The sequence below is a fragment of the Chaetodon auriga genome, chromosome 20 (genome assembly GCF_051107435.1).
Source record: "Chaetodon auriga isolate fChaAug3 chromosome 20, fChaAug3.hap1, whole genome shotgun sequence".
Classification (NCBI taxonomy): domain Eukaryota; kingdom Metazoa; phylum Chordata; class Actinopteri; order Chaetodontiformes; family Chaetodontidae; genus Chaetodon; species Chaetodon auriga.
This window is the reverse complement of record NC_135093.1, coordinates 13,782,944-13,800,960: the sequence shown is the minus strand read 5'-3', so window position 1 is coordinate 13,800,960 and position 18,017 is coordinate 13,782,944. Positions and strand designations below refer to the sequence as shown.

The 18,017-nt window shown below is 43.6% G+C and overlaps 2 protein-coding genes and 1 non-coding gene across 3 annotated transcripts in view; all 3 read right to left on the bottom strand.

Annotated features, from left to right (window-relative positions):
* Positions 1 to 651: 651 nt before the first annotated feature.
* foxl3 (forkhead box L3) lies at positions 652 to 3,471 on the bottom strand. The gene is made up of 3 exons (XM_076760538.1): positions 3,280 to 3,471; positions 1,993 to 2,161; positions 652 to 1,855 (listed from the first exon to the last, which is right to left on the bottom strand). Exons 1-3 carry the CDS (start codon positions 3,384 to 3,386, stop codon positions 1,382 to 1,384), a joined length of 750 nt encoding a protein of 249 aa, XP_076616653.1. The 5' UTR covers positions 3,387 to 3,471; the 3' UTR covers positions 652 to 1,381.
* Positions 3,472 to 7,873: 4,402 nt separating this feature from the next.
* The window catches only part of fam20cb (FAM20C golgi associated secretory pathway kinase b), a 46,597-nt gene continuing 36,453 nt past the window's right edge, over positions 7,874 to 18,017 (bottom strand). The window contains exons 4-11 of the mRNA XM_076759744.1: positions 15,742 to 15,834; positions 12,425 to 12,540; positions 11,595 to 11,775; positions 11,165 to 11,274; positions 10,902 to 10,983; positions 10,137 to 10,196; positions 9,840 to 9,990; positions 7,874 to 9,729 (exon numbers count right to left, since the gene is read on the bottom strand). Of these exons, the coding sequence (XP_076615859.1) occupies positions 9,613 to 9,729; positions 9,840 to 9,990; positions 10,137 to 10,196; positions 10,902 to 10,983; positions 11,165 to 11,274; positions 11,595 to 11,775; positions 12,425 to 12,540; positions 15,742 to 15,834 (910 nt within the window). The 3' untranslated portion in view covers positions 7,874 to 9,612. The remainder of the gene's footprint in view (positions 9,730 to 9,839; positions 9,991 to 10,136; positions 10,197 to 10,901; positions 10,984 to 11,164; positions 11,275 to 11,594; positions 11,776 to 12,424; positions 12,541 to 15,741; positions 15,835 to 18,017) is intronic.
* trnar-ccu (transfer RNA arginine (anticodon CCU)) lies at positions 12,965 to 13,037 on the bottom strand. Its single transcript has one exon. It is a non-coding gene; the product is annotated as a tRNA-Arg (tRNA).

Below are 18,017 nucleotides of genomic sequence, written 5' to 3'. Positions count from 1 at the left end.
TCTATACACTGCAACAGCTTAATGGAAGTCCTGAGATGCAGTCCTGACCTTTTCAGTGGAAAATCTGAATATCCCTATGAGAGACTTCTGGAGGCCTGAATCTGAGCTACACCTACTCTCTGCGTTTAATCTAATTTGCAGTGACACATTGCAAAGCCACATTTTGAGCATCACACATACTGTTCCATTTCCTTCTACATGGGATGAAAATATATGTTTGTTTTTTTAAAGTATATTAACTGTTCAGACTGTATACTTTGTTAGTATGTACAGCACTGTGTAGGATTTGCATGTTTTATGGGTGCAGGACACATCGACAGTGAGCCAGCATTCACAGGACCCTGATGCTGAAGCAGCTAAATGGAATTCGGCCACCACTGACTTTATTTTTTAAACCCGTGCTTTCCTGGCTGTGACAGGTCAAAATGTCCTCTGTGAGAAAGTTAAAACGAGACGAGTAATTCCGTTTCTTTCTGTTGACATTGTTCACTAAATGTTAAAATGTCAAAGTCTGACTCGGCTCAGAAATGTGTTTCCCTTATTGTTACTTTACTTTGGATGTCACAGTTAAACTTTTGAAATTAAAATATTTGCATACTCATAAATACTGAAAAAAAAGCATTTTTTTAATGAGGGAGAGGGGGTAAATCTACTTTTAGAATTGAGTTTTAACAAACTATTTGAACTTATTTTTGTGCGGAGAGGAGCCTTAAAAATAAAAGGGTTTTTACCAAACTGTAAAGCTGAACTCCTGATTAAAAACATTTGTCCTGACAATCACCAAAATAAGCAATATAACCAAATCTGCCATTGATCAGAAACCAATCCTAAATCATGTTCAGGGTGAACAGGCTGTATTTTCTGGCTAAATGACAGGTAACAAGGGAAAACCATGAGATTCTGAATCAACTCTTCTTTCATGAGGCAAACCATCCGAACTTCTGATCTGATCTAATAAATCCAGGAAATGCAGTTTGTTTCACCTAATTAGATTTTTCCAAGTGTTCTTGAACACATCATACGTGTGCTCACAGCTCCTGTGTATATATACATAGAGAGAGGAGTGTAAACCTAGTCTATGTCAGCACTGGACACTGCACATACACTAATGGCAACACGGATGCTTTACAGTGATGTTCTGTACTGTTCACATATGATATTTTAGATGAACTCTTAGACAGCGTGATGCTTTCTCTAAGTGACTGTAGAACCCATCACATAATACTGTACCTCCTTTCTTTGTTCCTCATTTACATTTTCAAGTCAGTAAAATTCCTCCGGTGGAGTTTCTCTTCTGTCTTTGCGTGTCCTCACAGTGCTTCCCAGTGTTGGACACAAACGACGATGAAGGACTTAGTCCAGCCTTTGCTTTGAGCTCCTCTTACAGAGTCCAGAAGTGCAGGTTCAGATGCTGGGGCTCCAGAACGTGTATGGGCGGCCCCGTGGGCCCTATGTGAACGGGGCCGTGGGAGGATCTGAGCCCAGGCAGGGGTGGATCCGGAGTGGATAGGATGTAGTCAATGCTAAACTTGATCTCTGACTCGGGTTTCCCCTGCTGGGTGGTGTTGGGGATGAGGTGGTTCTGCTGGGGGCCTGGCCTCGGCCTCTCGGGGTTCAGAGGGCAGATGGTGGACTCGGGCTCGGGGCGGCGAGCTGCAGGTACGCGCTGATTGCTGTGGCTCTCCAAAGGGTGGAAAGGGATTTCTCCTGAGTCACGGAAGCCGATTTTCATGTTCCTCCTGCGCCGGCGACGCCGAAAGTTTCCGTTCTCAAACAGGTCGAGCATGGATTCACAGCCGGTGGCAAAAGTCCAGTAGTTTCCCTTTCCCTTCTCGTTGCCCTCTGTCCGAGGAACCTGTGGGAAATACAAAAACACTTCAGGATGACTAAAAATATTATGCAACTGATAACAATAACGCTGTTGCTACTAAAAACAGTCAACAGGCCCACATTAACTACGTGGTTAAAGGGGCCTCGTGTGTTGTGCTCTACCTTGATGAAGCAGCTGTTGAGAGACAGGTTGTGTCTGATGGAGTTCTGCCAGGCTCTCTGGTTGGAGCGGTAGTAAGGAAACCTCTTCATGATGAACTCATAGATGCCCGACAGAGTGACCCGCTGCTCGGGGCTCTGCTGGATGGCCATGGCTATCAGAGCTATGTAGCTGACACACAGACGCACACTTCAGTCAGGTGACACAGCGTTGACAGTACCTGATAAAGGCTATTAACCCTTATATATTCTCTTATTTGACCCACTGACCACACTGCTGTGTGTGTGTGTAAAAATACTGACAATTACGATTTTATTTTATTTTCTTCTATTCAAACCTAATATAAAGAAAAGAAGTGTTAACATTTCCTCTGCAACACCCTTAACAATTTGATGAAGGTGACAAAATGTAAATATTAACATAATTCATGGTTGTTACAGCAAATAATAATACATTTTATGTTCTGTGTATAAGTGATGCTACACTGCAGTAAATCTCTTATGAAGAAAGTCCAATAACAGAAATCTGAATGTGGTAAAAAGTCAGACACACAGCGTATGAAAATTCATTGTCCTGGATGTTTCCCAGCCGTGATCTCTGAGAGCCTGCGAGGTGAAGCAAGCCGATCACTGACACCAGTTCAACATCATGTTTATGTCGAGCTACTCTCATAAAATTAGGAAACATGGTCAAGTATGAAGCTGTGAAACAATGTTTTCCATGGAGGAGCCTCCTCAGTGAGGAACGAATGGAAGCTTCTGAATATTATTTTTAATTTCACTTTGAGTTGAAACAGATGCAAATCATCTTTCCACTTTATTTTACCTGAAATTGTGTCAAAAGTCAATGAAACAACATTTTCAAAAACTGAAAAATCAACTGAATCTTAGCAGAAAAAGAGCACATGGTAAATATCAGTGATGCAGCTGCTTAAATATAAGAGTCAACTGCACCAATATGGAACCCCGGCTCTGAAAACAAGGTTCATTTTTGATAATATGTTTTAAAAGCTATCACACTGGTAAAACTGAAGAAGGCTGCAGTTCTAAAAAATATTTTTGTTTTGTTTTGTTCAAACTGACAAACTTGATGATGATGAATTAAAAAAAATTATGTTGAAAACAAAGTTAATTTTACACTTTTGAAAGGAGAAATAAAAATGAGGAATCAATAGACACTAAGGGCCACATTTTATCTGAGTGAAATTTAACTCCAGTGTCTTTCTATCAAATCTGAAAACCTGCAAAGTGTCACAGGACATACTGGCAGACGGACGAAATAGTTCCTACCTGTACGCTGGTCTGCACATTTTCTTCTCCTCGTCAGTGCTGGACGAAGGGTATCCGTCTCCATCGTAGTTGAAACAGTTGAAGGGGTAGTGAGAGTTATCAAACATGTCTGCACCTTGAGGAGTCAGATGTGTGACCCGGAGTGTTCGGCTCCTCTGACTCTCCTGGCCAAAGCCCAGCAGCTACAGCCTGTCCTGCTGCTCTGCTCTGCCACCATGCTCTGCTCAGCCAGCTGACGCCTGCTCGCTCTGAGCTCTGCTGCTGACTGCTGCCTGCAGCCCCCCTCTGCCCCCTCCTCGTCCCAGCCGCTCTCCAGGAACGGCTGCAGGTCTCAAGGCTCGGGACCACCTCTCTGAGGTCTTTGAAGTGCTCTTCTGGTCTCGTGCACAGCGCTGCAGACTGTACCTCTTCTTTCAAAATAACCTATTCTAGTGCAGACGGCGCTTTAAACTTGAACTTCGATTAAATTTTTACATGAAAGAAATGTATAAAATATACAAACATATCTCCGTATTATAGATGCTGTACCTGTGCAGGGTCTGGTTTTTATCTTAATAGTCTGTGTTTTTGCAATTAAAACTTAATTCCTGTAAAGTTCCAACATTCCTACAGCTGTTGGGTAAGTTTAGTGGCGTAGACGGATGTTTTCTCTCTCAAGTGTAGAGTAACAAGTCCAGCAAACAGGAAATACTGAAGTGCAGAGCCAGTGGGCTTCGGTTCCCCAACATTGCTTTCGGCTAAGTGCTCTAGCTGTTCGGCTGAGCTGGATTGTTCCTTTTTCTTTCTGTATTTTCAGCAGTGTACAACAACTCTGGGCTGTTGGCCCTTGTTGAGCAATGAATGGAGGCTATCTGGGGTCAGTTTCCAGATCCCAATCCAGATCACACCAACTCTTTATCACCATTTTAGCATTACACTTCATTAAAACAGTCGGACTCATGATGATCGGTTGGAAAAAAAAAAATGTGCTCAATGCAGCAGAACCAGAGACGTCGTGTATTTCATTCCATTGCATTCTTCTTCTTTGTACTTTGCCTACGTTACCCACAATGCAACCCAACCACCCACACTTTGGTGTGAGTTCAGGTGTATCATGCCAGTGGTGGTGAATGTAGCCTCGAGCTGCTGGCCTCCAGCAGACATGGTGTGGTCTCGTAAGCTCACTTCTTTTGTGACTCACACCGACTCAAGTGACATCACTCGAGGCAGACCTCTGGAGCCACAGAACGCTTTATACACCTTTTTTCACACATGCAGTAGTACTCTTCGACACATCAAATCAGAGGAGTCGCCTTCAACCTGGACCCGTCTCAGCTGAAGCAGCCTGAACCCGGAGCAAGTGTACCGGACAAACGGCTCCTCTCCCCGACCTCCAGCGGGATTCTGGGTGGTCCGCCAAGCTTGTAGACCGCCTTCATGTTTTATTTTGCTTCTTTTTATAGCCTAATCTCTCTAACTGTACTTAAAACAGCCAGCCCCAAACCAACAAACAAGATCCTTTGCATCTTTGTTTTCTTTTTCTCTCCGTTAACTCTTTGGGGTGTGTGTGTGCGTCCACTCTGGCAGACGTTTAGCCAACAACGGGAAGTTTTGTAGATGCTATCTATAATGCTCCATAATGGCCATAAATTGTTTCCGTGTCTATAAAACAGGGGGATGTGTATTTTGAAGGGCAATTGGAAGTCTCCCGTGAGGCGACAGAGGCCGGGAAAACAGCCTGGGGTCTGCCGGGCCTCTGTGTGTGGCCCCCGCTGCTGCAGCAGAGGCCTGTAGGCAGTACATCGGCCGACCCTGAGACACTGAAGCAATCTTCTCTTTATTCCTGATTGGCTAATGAAGCAGCTAAAAGGTCAATGCTGTACTCAGTTAGAGGTGCAGGCCCAGATTTTTTAAGCGGCTTATGAGAAAGCTGCAGCGCATCTTGAAGCATGAGAAGAAATCAGTGGGCTTTTTCTTCTCTGTCACATGAAACTGTGTTTTTGACGCACAGGTAAAATAAATCCTGTACCACTGAGACACTGAGCTCATGTGCTTTTTTCTCTGATTCCAGTTGTTTTTAATATTTTGTCTTTATATAGATTCTCCTGCTTTTAAGCCTATGAATAAATGCATGTCTTTAAGCACATGTCGACCTTTCCTGTTGTAAAATTAACTTTTACAGGTGATGTAACTGAACAGTTACAGGGACTTTCCACTGGTTTTACACATCACATCAATATATGCCAACATCATTTGTTTTTCTCTGCATTCTTTATTTTTATTTTAAACAAGTCTGAATAAAAAGAAGATTTAAAAAGGAGACTTTAACATGTTGTTAATAACCAGCGTTTTGAGACGAACTTCCAGTTAGAATTTAAAAATGTCTTCGTTGCAGCATGTGATTGTTGTGTTTTGCTGTGTTCTCAGTTTGTCACTGAACTGTCTTTCTTTCTTTTCATTTTTGTTTTTTTAAAATCTTTGAATCTTTAATCCCTCTAATCTTTGATTAGATTTTTGGTATCAGCTAAGCTACACCAGCATGTCTCAGCATGTAGCAGGCTTTTCATTGAGTTCATTTTTTACATTACATGAATCAAAACCCTCATGTTCAAATGATTCTTTCCTAAAAACAATTTTATTTTTAATTTAATGTATCATTTTTTTTCCCCCTCAGTACTGCCAGGGTGGAATTTTTAAAGTGCGTTTATTCACTGTACTACTTGAGTATTACTATGTCATGGTTCTTCATACTCCTTTAAGATTACTAGAGAAATACAGATGATCAAATTCAGCTGTGGATATACTTAGAAATTAAGATTTTACATACAAAAATATGGTGATCTTTTTAAAAATGATGGATTTGTTTTGATTAACCTATAAATACCAGTTTCCTATATATACCTATATATACCAGTTTTGTGGTATACTGAGGTATGAAGGATATCATATTACAGTACATTTTCTCATTTAAGGTATTTATTTAAAAACGTAGTTTCTTGTGTGTCAGGACATAATATTTGATGAAATCATAATAAAGTGTTTGTTCCACCAAAAAGAACCTGTTCTGTTTTCATTCATTAAGGATCATTGTACCTGATGATAATAATCATAATCTGAATAATAATAACTATACACAGTGATATCGTGAAACCGCGGTATTTTCTGGGACTGTTATCGTGAAGATCTCACCCAGTTGCAGCTCCTCCACAAAATCAACAGAACCGACTCTATTAAACAAGCAGCTTCCAAAACGAGCTCATTCAGCTGTCAGGAGTCGTCTGGGCCCGTTCGCTCCAGACAACAGAACACATCGTTTCATACAAAGCTGCAAGACCAACAGAGAGAGGCAGCGCAGAGGAGAGGAGGAGGTCACCGTATCAGGTCGGTTTGAACTGAGATCTGATAAGCACCTCACGGTTCACTCCCATGACGAGGCTTCCTCTGGCGTCCTGTCTGCGGCCGGCCGCAGTGATTACAGCCCTTAGTTCTCCTCTGGTCACTCTCTGTCCCTCTGATGGTTGTCTCAGACTCCGCTTCCTCCATTCATAGCTCTGTCTGCCTGCGTATGTGTGTGTGCATGTGTGTGTGTGTGCATGCATTTATGTAAACCAACCAAGTTGCTTTTCCGGGGGCTGTTCTGTGAGGAAAGGTTATGAAAACACAGCAGTGCACTGGGAACTGTAAACATGCTTACGAGCTGGGGCTGAGGGCCATTTTCCTTTGCACTGTACTGTGCAGCCATCCTCACTGTCAAATTACAGCGGCTCACAGGGAGCAGATAAGACCTCCACAACAGGCCTGCGCTCACCTGGGTGCTCCTGCTGTAGCCTGACTCACGGGGTCCACTGCGTTTATCTGGATTGGAGCTCATGGCTGCAGTGGGACAGAGGAGCTTATTTATTCAAAGTGGAGTCAACATTGCTAAAAAAAAAATACTTATAAGGAATCAAATGTTGCTCCAGCTTACTAATATTTCACAAAACAGTTACACCTTTGGTCCAACTCCAAATTCCTGTCATTGCTGCATGATGTGATCTCAGATTTTCAGGAGCCGCATGTGTGTCAGTTCCAAACTTTGTAAACAGGATACTGATCTGAACTTCACTTTTTTTTCCTTTGGCAAGCTCTGACTTACATTTCTACACTCAAAACAATGGAATTTAACAACCTCAGCTACCGCGTGACCTCAAATGACTCCAAACGGCGGACTCTTTAGGAGTAGATCAACGGCTGTAACGTTAAAATGCTGCTTATGTGTTAAAGCATCATGATTGGTATTCCAACAATATCACAGATATAATGAAAGAACTCTGTGAAAGCAAGTACTTTTACTGTAACACTTCAAATACATTTTGCTTTACATATTTTAGTACTTTAATTGTGACTGTTTGTGATTATTGGAAGCTTGAAACAGCTTTCAGGAGCAGAGGCTGAGCTGCTAAATGAAGAAGAAGAAGCTGTTTTAATTATTGCCGGTCACCAGTTTAGATCAAATAACAGCTTTCTATTCATCTTCCACCATGATTAAATAAGAATCATCTCTTCAGTATCGTTCCTATTAGACAAAAACACACCGACAAGCTGTCACATCTGAAGAAAGCACAGAATCACTGTATTCTGCTTATCTTGTTTTATTGCACTTTTACCATGATGCAAAGAAATGAAAAAAAAAAAAAAAAAAAAAAAAATCCACAGAAACAATGAGTTGAATAAAAAAAGAAGCATTTTCACTTTAAGAACACACCATCTAAAGGTTCTCCATGGATCCACCCACACGTCCATACACACCGTACTGACCTGACACAGGACTATGGAAACTCAGACTGTATAATAAAACCCTCATGAATCAGATGAAGTCAGCACACAGATACATGTAGACCTCCGTGTCTTATCTATAGCTCGTACCCGGGAGGAGTTGAAACCTTTCTGCTATGAAACCAGACATTCAAGTATTTCTATCATTGCACAGGCACTAGATTTTCCTACTGTATATATTAACTTTCAGCCAGCGACTGAATCGTTGACACCAACAGTTAAGCTATCAGCTGTTGGTTATGAATGAAATATACATCCTGAAAAATAATCTCTCCACAACAGCAACATCTGGACATCAAATATATTACAAAGAAAACAATAATATAAAACTATTAGTGTCACATTTGGCTTTTGGTACCAGAAATCTAACCTCATATCTGTTTGCACTGAAAGAAATGAAACCAGTAGTTGGATTAAATGATGTAAACACAGGCTCGGTTGAATATAACCAATACTTTTGGCAGCTGTAAACCAATCGGAGAGCGAGCTTGATGCTTGATGGGGTGAAACTTGACTGAGAGGCACCGATGTTTGCACATGCTCAGTTTGCCCTCTTTTGGACAAATGAGGAAGTACACCACTGTGATGTGAAGTCAATGGTTCATCTGAACAGATGCTACTGATTAGTATTCATTTCAAACAATAAATATGAATTTTTAATAAATATTCTCTCAAGTACAAGTAATATTTATGGGCAAAACTAAGGAACAAATCCAGGAGTAAACCTGCACTCCAATCAAATATCTCCATCTTGAATGCCAATGACAGAAGCTGAATCGGCTCAGCAGAAATAAAAAAAAAAAAAAAAGACACTATGCAATGAAACATGTTCCAGCAAATCAATAAAACATCATTTTGATAATTAAGACAACAGGAAGTCTTCCTCCGCCTCCGCCTCTGCTGTGAACGCTGAATCGAAACACTTGCAATACCAACAATACGTAGAAACACATAATTCATCTTGTGAGGAGAGGGAGGGGGGTGGTGGGAGTGAGGGGAGGGGGGGGGGGGGGGGGGGGTCAGGCGGTTCTTTACAAGTCCCTCAGAATTCACTGAATTCAAAACAGGGTCCCAAACAAGACAGAGAAGGCGTCTCTTGCAAGACTTTCATGGTTTGGTAGTGCTGCGGTGGGCCGGTGGGTGTTGGGTGACACTATCCTACACTAGAGCCGGGGTTGGTTATTTTAAGGAGTCCAGGTGACGTTGGGGTGGGTCAGTTTTGTCCGTGACCCGGCCCCAGATCCATCCAGAAGTCTTCGACATCACCTGCGTCTCGGGCATCAGCAACAGGGTCCAGTCATTGCACTGTTTTTCAAAGTCCAGTCCCATCCAGCAGGCCTCCACCTCCACACAGCTTATATTGACCTCAGGCAGGTGGGCTTCCCTGTGAGTTCAGCCAAAAAAAAACAAGCCCTCTGAGAAAGTCAGCACAGATGGAGCTCATCTGTGTTACAGGATGCCAGTCCAGTTTTAAGACAGTGACTGGATCTCCAATCTCCAGGGATTCAGTCCCGTCCAGCTGCCAGCGCCCTCAGACAGCTACCTCCGTCGCGGGCCGGTGTGGGCGTGGTCTGTTCCTTGGTGGCCGTGGAAGTCGTCCTCTACGACATAACTGTAGCCCTCCTTTTCAATGCATTCTGACAGCACATTCAGCACCTGGAGACAAAGAAATACCACAAGACGAGAAAAAAAGGTTGAATTTTAGTGCCAGGTCGTCATCTAAGTCCCAAAACTACTCATACTAGTGGCGCTGGTGTAGCACTGACCTGGCGTAGTCGTCTGTCCATGGCATTCAGGTGTGGCTGGATGAGGATGGGACTGAGGCGGTCCCTCACCAGAGATTCCGCCATAAGCATGGACAGCTTGTACTCCTCCTTAGCCAGCAGCTGCAGACGCAAGTGGGTCGACTTCCTTACCCTGCAGAAAGAGAGCAGCCGGGGGAGAAGAGTCAGCGTGGCTTCACGCACACTCACAGCCACACAGCCATATGCTCAGTTACACTGACAGCTATCACATCATCACATCTTACCAAGCTACATAAAAACACCAGGGACGCGTCTTACCTGCAGCACTGGGTCAGCGGAACCAGGATGGACATCTCGTCGTGGGAGTGCTTTCCAAAGCTAGGGTTAAAGATAGAGGCATGAATGGAACTGAAACGATGACTGGTATCTTATATTTTTTCCTTTGCTGTTGTGATTTTAACTGCTGTTTTTTTAGTATTTACAGACAATCCCCATATACATCCATTGAATACTCTATATCTCGGTCCTTGTCCAGAACAGGCTTCATTTGAATTTCAAAAAGCTCAGTATTACACACTGATCAACTGTATGCAAGCTCATTATGATGCCACACAGAGTTTATGAATTATTTACTATAATGCCTTAAAGCCTAATGATGTTTTTAAAGCTCTTAGTCACTCCCTTTGCTTCTGTAACATTCACACATTAAGATTAATGAGTTTTCCTATAAGCCATCCAAAAGTATGACCATAAGTCCTTTCAGAAAATGCTTCTTTAGTTTTATTACGTCTTAATCACTCATTTTGGGCGTTTTTTAAGTAAATGTTTTATTTTTATGTGGTAAAACCATTTTAGAGATTATTCCAAATGTATGTTCAAGTCACCCACACATTATGTCCTTGTTTTTGTAATGCTCTCAATCAATTGATTTACAAAAATAATAATGAAAATAAAAATAATAATGAAGTTGATGAGGTAAAACATTAAACATAATGTCTTTGTACTGTTGTCAATTGAGTGTATGTTTTATTTGTGTTTAAAAGAGTCTTTTCTGAGTCATGGTAGTGTCATGCAGTGACGTACCCTCTGCCATTGTCCAGATGGATGATGAAGGTCTCATTTCCAAACTTTTCAAACGTCTCATAATGGTGTCGATCCATGTTTCCTGGATTGAAAGTAAAAAATTCAGCTAAGAGTGAAACAGTGGTAAAATAAAGAAGAGAAAGCAGCTTCCTACATGTCATGTACTGTCACTGTGTGTGTGTGTGTGTGTGTGTGTGTGTATACACAATGTTTTGACCATCATTGGCCTCAGAAACAGTGCTCAGACCACCACGCTAACTCACCCATGAGGAAGTCAAAGATGGTCATGTCCATGATGTCCAGCAGCCGCGTCCCGCTGTCATAGGGTGGAGTCTGTTTGACTTCCTCACAGTAGTCCGGGTCCACCTCCCACCTGAAGAGTTTAAAATATCACACAAAAGACAACTTTTTTACATTTTTAGCACTTTTACTAGAATTTTTCAGCTTTGCAAAAACATCACTGAAATCTAATCTTTTAAGATGTTTGTCGCATCCTGATATGATTTTGGGAAACCAAGGCATGGATGACGCATGGTTTCCGTGATATCTCACACACCACAGACCTCATGAGTTACTGCTCCTGGTAACTGACAGTGAGTGTAATAAACATCCTCTGGCAGCTGGACCTACTGGACTCTACAGTGAACCCCTCAGTGTGTGCTTCATTCAGTGAGTGTGCAATCAATCACTTACTCCGCCTTCTTGCGCTTGTGGTAGGAGCGTCTCCACGGGTTCCTCCACGTCTTGCGTTTGGCGAGGGCCAGGTCTGGGAGGAAGGCAGCCAGGGATCCTTCTATCTGGTCGGGTTTACCGCACAGAGCATGCTCGGTGGAGCAGTAGTACGAACACTCTCCGTAGAAACACACGTTGTTGGCTGAGAATTGGAAAAAGAACTGAAGCTGTTGTGTCCTCTTCGTGAAAACATTGTTTATAACAGCTAAAAAGTGACCGTTTGGTATATTTGAATACAGCCTATTATGTGCACAACACTTATATTTAAGGAACCATTTCCTCAAGATTAAAATGACTTGGGGACGTTCAGTGAGTTGTATTAATTGCTGAGACTGTCAGTATTTTTAATCCAGTAAAGATTTTCCATGTGCATAATATGTAAAGTAAAGGTTGCATCATTAATAAACTGTCGCGCTGAGACACAAGCTAAAGTCCCCTGATAACACTAATCCCATGCAAATGAAAATCACAGTAATTCAGGGCACAGAACCAGCTTTGCTCCACATTATGAGGAAGGAAACTCATTCTTGCTTGGCGTTCACTTTTGCATGATGAAAAAAACTGCACTGAGATCCCTACAAAAACGCGACTGACGGTTGTAAAACAGTGTGTGTCCCGCCGTTTTGGGCTATGCATAACAAGAACTAAAGAGAATAGAAAAGAAATTTGTGCATCATTTTTATTACCTCTGTGAATGCTGCAAAATCAATTTCATGGTATCATGGTTACAATTGGTTCCTTTTAGATGTGTCTGTAAAAACCAATAGCTCTGCCCTTTTTTCGGTGTGTACCTGGTGAAATGAAGAAGGTCCTCCAGAGCTTTTTGTCTCGCGTGACATCTCGGATCTCCTTCGTCATGTTGACAAGCCTGCCGGCCACAGGGGGGACGCGGCGAAAGTCCAGGACCCTACAGGACAGAGACACATGCAGAGGGGTTGCAGTCTGGTCAGGGAGAATCAAATTGGACTCCTTCTCAGATAAATGTTGATAAATCTGCTTAGAGATCATGTAAAAGGCAGATTTATAACTCCAGAACTTGTCTGAAAATCATGACGTGTTTAGTTTTCTTCAGGATCAAAGCGATCCAGTGACAGCCGTCTGTACATCAATGGGTACACTGCAAACAGGAACAGTTAATAGCTAATTTGGCATACTTTTCATGGTGCCAATTTGCCAAATTGTGCACAAACATGGGTTAAAAAAATGGTATTGATATTCTGAAAACGCTGCCTTGTTTAAGATCATTTGGAGAATGCTAATCAGCTTCACGTTTTCACCTAATGACCCGTCTACGCACAGCGACGAGCTGTCTGTACAAAGAAAACACTTTCCACCCCAGATGGGACTCGAACCCACAATCCCTGGCTTAGGAGGCCAGTGCCTTATCCATTAGGCCACTGGGGCAGCCAGAGATGAGGGTACACACATGTAATTTAACGTCGCTACCAACAGGGGGCACTGTGGCATAAGTGATGACCTGCCAGTTAGACCACATGGTGGTAAACCTCCCTGTGGTTTTTATGTGGCTATCATTCTACATCAAACACATTTTTAACTTCCACACAGCTGTCTGGTGTAATAGATTTGGAGATGCAGGGAACCTATATCTCTATTCCATCTTGTGTGGCCACTGTGATTTTGTGTCTTTGCTTCATTTAACAGGAAACCAGCATTAGTGTCTCTGCATATGTATGTCAGATGGAGAGAGACAGGGTTAATAAAGCTGTCTTTTACTGAGAGATGGCGTGCCTGTCTTCCCGTGTGCGTGCCACATGCCTATTTTATGCATGTGTGGCCCCTGTCGTCAATACCACCCGGGCTACAACATCGGCACAGGCTCTTTAAAAATTGATACCCCTGACAACACCTAATGGCCAAGGCCTGAGGGCAGAGAGACGAGGGAAGAGAGAGAGGAAAGAGCCATGCGAAAACTGTTAACTGAGAGCTCATCGCAGAAATGGTGCCATCCCGTATCGTGCCACAGTCATGACTCTTCCCTCGGACGCAGGATGAGGCACCGGACAGCACCATCTGGCCTGCTGGGCTCCGGCCGGCTGCCATGTTAAAGGAACAGCTAGAGCCGTCTTCGCTTCTGTTCATCAGTCGTGCTTTTTTTTTTTCTTCCAACCTTGTCCCTTGGATAAACCTTATTCCCATGATAGCCATTTGAAACTTGTGTTCTATTCAGGGTGGCACTGAGAGGCCAGCTAAGAGCTGCACGCGAACAACAGAGCGGGAATCATCACTTCGCATATTCCCCAGCTGAAACATGCCGAAGACACCACTGGGTCTAATGAATTTGGAGCTGCATGGTTTCATATCTTAAGATCACATCGGTCCTTGTATGCCTTTGTGTCTTGCTCTCTTTAGCTCCCCGGATGCAGCAATGCTAAGTGCACTTCCCACTGAAATCCAATGACATAATTAATGATGCTTATAGCAATGTAGCCTATATAAGAAAAGACAAGGGGCTGTGTGTATGCACGCGCCTGTGTGAATGCTGCTTTTAAAAGAGCCTGTGTGTGTCTGTGGGCCCCCTGGGAGGCAGTGTAGCCTCTGTCTCTGCACCAGCAGCAGCGGCAGCAGCAGCTCTGTAGCCAGGCTCTAATTTAGAACAGACAAAATAAGGAAAAAAAATAAAGCGCTGCTTTTGGCAAACCCTGCCTGGCTTATATTTAGAATGGGCACAGGGCCTTTCATGCCTTTGGTTTCCTCCTCTTCCCCTTAACCCACACATATGCCGGGAGTGTGTGAGCATATTTTCGCGTGTGTGTGCGCGTATAAAGGACCAGATGTGTAGCAGACTGGTGAAGAAAGCTGCTGCTAATGCAATTGCTGCTGAACTGTGTCATCGTGCCTCAAGGAAAAGCAGATTCAACATCACTCTCACCCTCCGTGGCCCCTCTGTGTGTATGTGAGTGGACATGTGGGTACGTGTGTGTGACCTCAGCATCATCTTGTATCACCAGCATTCACACACTACAACATAATCCCTCTGCTCATAATACCATAGTGCCACAGTGACGTCAGCTGGACTTTAATAGCAACGCCACCGCAACGCTCTCTCTGGTCCATCAGAGAGCCTCATGAGGTTTTCTCTTTTCATTAAAGTCTCTCCAGCAGGCCGGCCATAAAGTGTTAACCTTGTAAAGGCAGTGAAGTCAGAGAGCGTGGTGGTTAGCTAAGCAAGGAGGCTGCAGTCATTGTTCAGTCAGATGCTGGCTGCGGGAGGGCGGCATTCATTCTCTATGACTCATGGCCTCTTGGAGATCACAGCCTCTACTGTACGAGAGCGGCTCACACCGCTCGCTGCGTTTGAAAAAGACAAAAACCAAAAAGACTAGTTCTGAGGGAAGGAGGTGGTGAGAAGGAGCAAATGTACAAATAAGAGCAGAGAAGCTGGGCATGCCTGCATACAAATGCATGCACATCTGTATTGCTATACTTGGGGGGACCTTACAAGCTAAGACAGAGGTACCCAGTTCTGCCCCTTAAGGTCTGGTGTCATGCACAATTTTGGTCCCCTTGGTGGTTAATGAGCTGACACGAAGAGAATCAAATTAACCATCAGGGAGGAAGAGAACCTGCAGGCGGCTGGCCCTAAAGGATGGAAAGAAGTGCTTGGGCATGAAGGGCTACACCTGAAGGAAGAATGTGTGGAATAAAACATCTCTGGTCATCTATCATGATTATTTTTTAAAAAACTGACAGCGTTTTATGAGTGCAATGCAATGCTTTCGCCTGCAAAATGCTCCTCAAATAGATGCAAAACAACAGAAGCCGGAGCAGCCTGGCTTACATCTCTCACCGACACTTGATTTATATCGTTAACCAGAGCTGTTTCTGTGTTTTATGGCTCAGCGGTTTCACTTAATCACACTTTTAAAGGTATTATTGGGAGTCTGAGGCTATTTACCAAAACCACCCCTGCAGCCATAGGATAACACCTAGCTTACCAAGACGCTGAAATGTCTGTTTTACAGGAGGAGAAGAGAAGAGGACAAGACAGATGAACATGACGTCCCAAAAAACATGCATCACACACACACAAAGACACACACATAGACAGACAGGCGCACACCCCTGAGACCGTCTAATGGGGACTGACCTGTCCAGGTGAAAGGCAGCGATCTCAGCGTTGTGTCTCTCAAAGTCAGAGAAATAGAAGAAGTCTGGTGGGGTCTCCTGCTCCCGGGTCTGCCTGCAGAGACACAAGGAAAAAGAATTAGAGGTCAAGTACAACTGTCAGGCAAAGCCAAGGTTTTGACAGTCAGCAATATGGAAAAGGCTTAGCGCTGACCGGACAATGCAGCACATTAAAAGTAAAGCTGCAACCATTATTTTCTCCATTTAGTGGTTTGGTCTCTAGAATCATACAAGCAAAAAAAAAAAAAAAAAGGATCGCAGAGGTCCCAAAATGATTTGTTTTCTCTTGCCAACAATCCAAAACACACTCAGTACATTTTGCATTATTTAGACGTCTTCATCACAACTTCACCTTTCCACTGATGTCTCACTCCTGAGGAGCCCGGTCAGTGATAAAACACTCCGGCTTCACACCCGTGTACCTAATACCACCGACAGCATTTGTGAGCAATAACCACGGCACAATAAACTAGTGTCCTTGCCTCACAAAGAGGCCCTCGCTGGAGCTACTGTGGGTGTTTTGTGGGGCAACAAGAAGAGGGGACAATTGAAGGTCAGAGACTTCCTCCTGAAGCATCCTTTCCTGTTCTCGATCTGTACCTATTTCTGTCCGGCTCTGATCCTTCCCCAAAAAACTGCTTTCCACACACATTCTGCCTTAAAGCTCTTACTGGAGGGAAAAGAGGCTCTTAAAGGCTTAAATCCCAGAGCTGATGGAACACGGGCCAGGATGGGGCAGGACGGGTAGCCGGGGTAAAAAGGCGAAGTCAAAGGAAGTGGAGGTGAAAAGACTCCCCGAGAAGGTGGTGGACACAGAAAATATGTTAATGTCTTTGAAAAGAAAAAAAAAAAAAAACAAGGAGTGCCGAGCGGTCCGTCACCAAATTGAACCCTTCTTGCAGAGGAGCTGCATATTTTAGTTCTTTTTCCTTTTATACGCGCTGCCTTCTCAATGCTTTTTTATTGACAACAGTAAATACTTTCCAGGAAGGCAGCTGAGTGTAATGATTTGGACTGCAGCCTCTGCCATTTCTGCTTCAGCTAGCTGAGGGAGGAGGAGAAGAATGGAAACTATCTTGGCAACTTCTCTTTCTCTCCTTCTCTCTCTATTCCCTCCGGATGCCTCTCTGTGTTTATTTCTCTCAAAATCCTCTATCTCACCTCCTCTGCTTCCCCGCTCTCCCTCACGCAGAACTGTTTTCTCTCGCTTTTCCTCCCTCCACGTCCACAGCTTAATACTTTATATCTGTCTGCCTCTCCCTCTCTCTCTCTCCTTTCCATCCGTCGCTCCCTCCCTCAGCTGGCTGGCTGATTGTAACTCCACAGCTGCGTGGCTGACATATGCACCAGTCATTAACTAACCCAACATGGAGCCCAGAAACACAATCATCCACTAAAAATTCTCAATTTCCTCCTCTCTGTATCGCTCTTGTTCTGTCTTTCTCTCATATTTCTCCGTCCTGAAGCTCCCTGTAAGCCTTTGACACACAGCCACGTGCAGCTGGGTGGTCGACTTTGACCAAAGTAAACAGAAAATCAAAATGTGGTGTGATATTTTGTGTGATAATAGCTTTAAATATCCACAGCAGTGTGCTGTGATCAGCATCCACATGGAGCATATGCAGTCTGTCATGATAACCTCTCCCTCCTTTAATGCTTCTCAATGCCGCCGTCTTCGCTCTCCTCACCTCTCTCCCGCTCATCCCTCACTTCTCTGCCGGTAAAGGCTGAGCGCTGTCTGTTGATTGTATCGCTCTCTTCTTCTGGATAGCCTTGCTTCAGGGACACAGCTCTCGCTCTACATCAAGGAAAAATGATACTGACTTTGAAAGCAGAGCGCGGCGTCTATTTACACCAGCGCCTGCAACGGGACAATATCATTCAGTCCGGCACACGAGGCGACTACAACTGTTTTATCGATGGGGACAGTTGTGCTACGTCAGGTCTTGGATTTATGTCAGGAAGTCTTGAGTGAATAAATCAGTGATGTTTTGCGGAGACAACAATAGATAAAGTTTGGGATAAACTGTTTTAGGAGTGGAGTGAGGTGGAAGGATTAAAACTGAAGGCCAATGAAATCATTTGGTGGAACTGCATGATGGGATAAAAACGACATGTTTCAGAAGGCCTCCATCTGTTCTTTTTAGTCCACTTGACAATGGCAATGAAAATGAAGCAAAGATCAGCAGCCAGTTAGCTTAGCCTAGCATAAAGACTCGAAATGGGGGGAAACGGCTG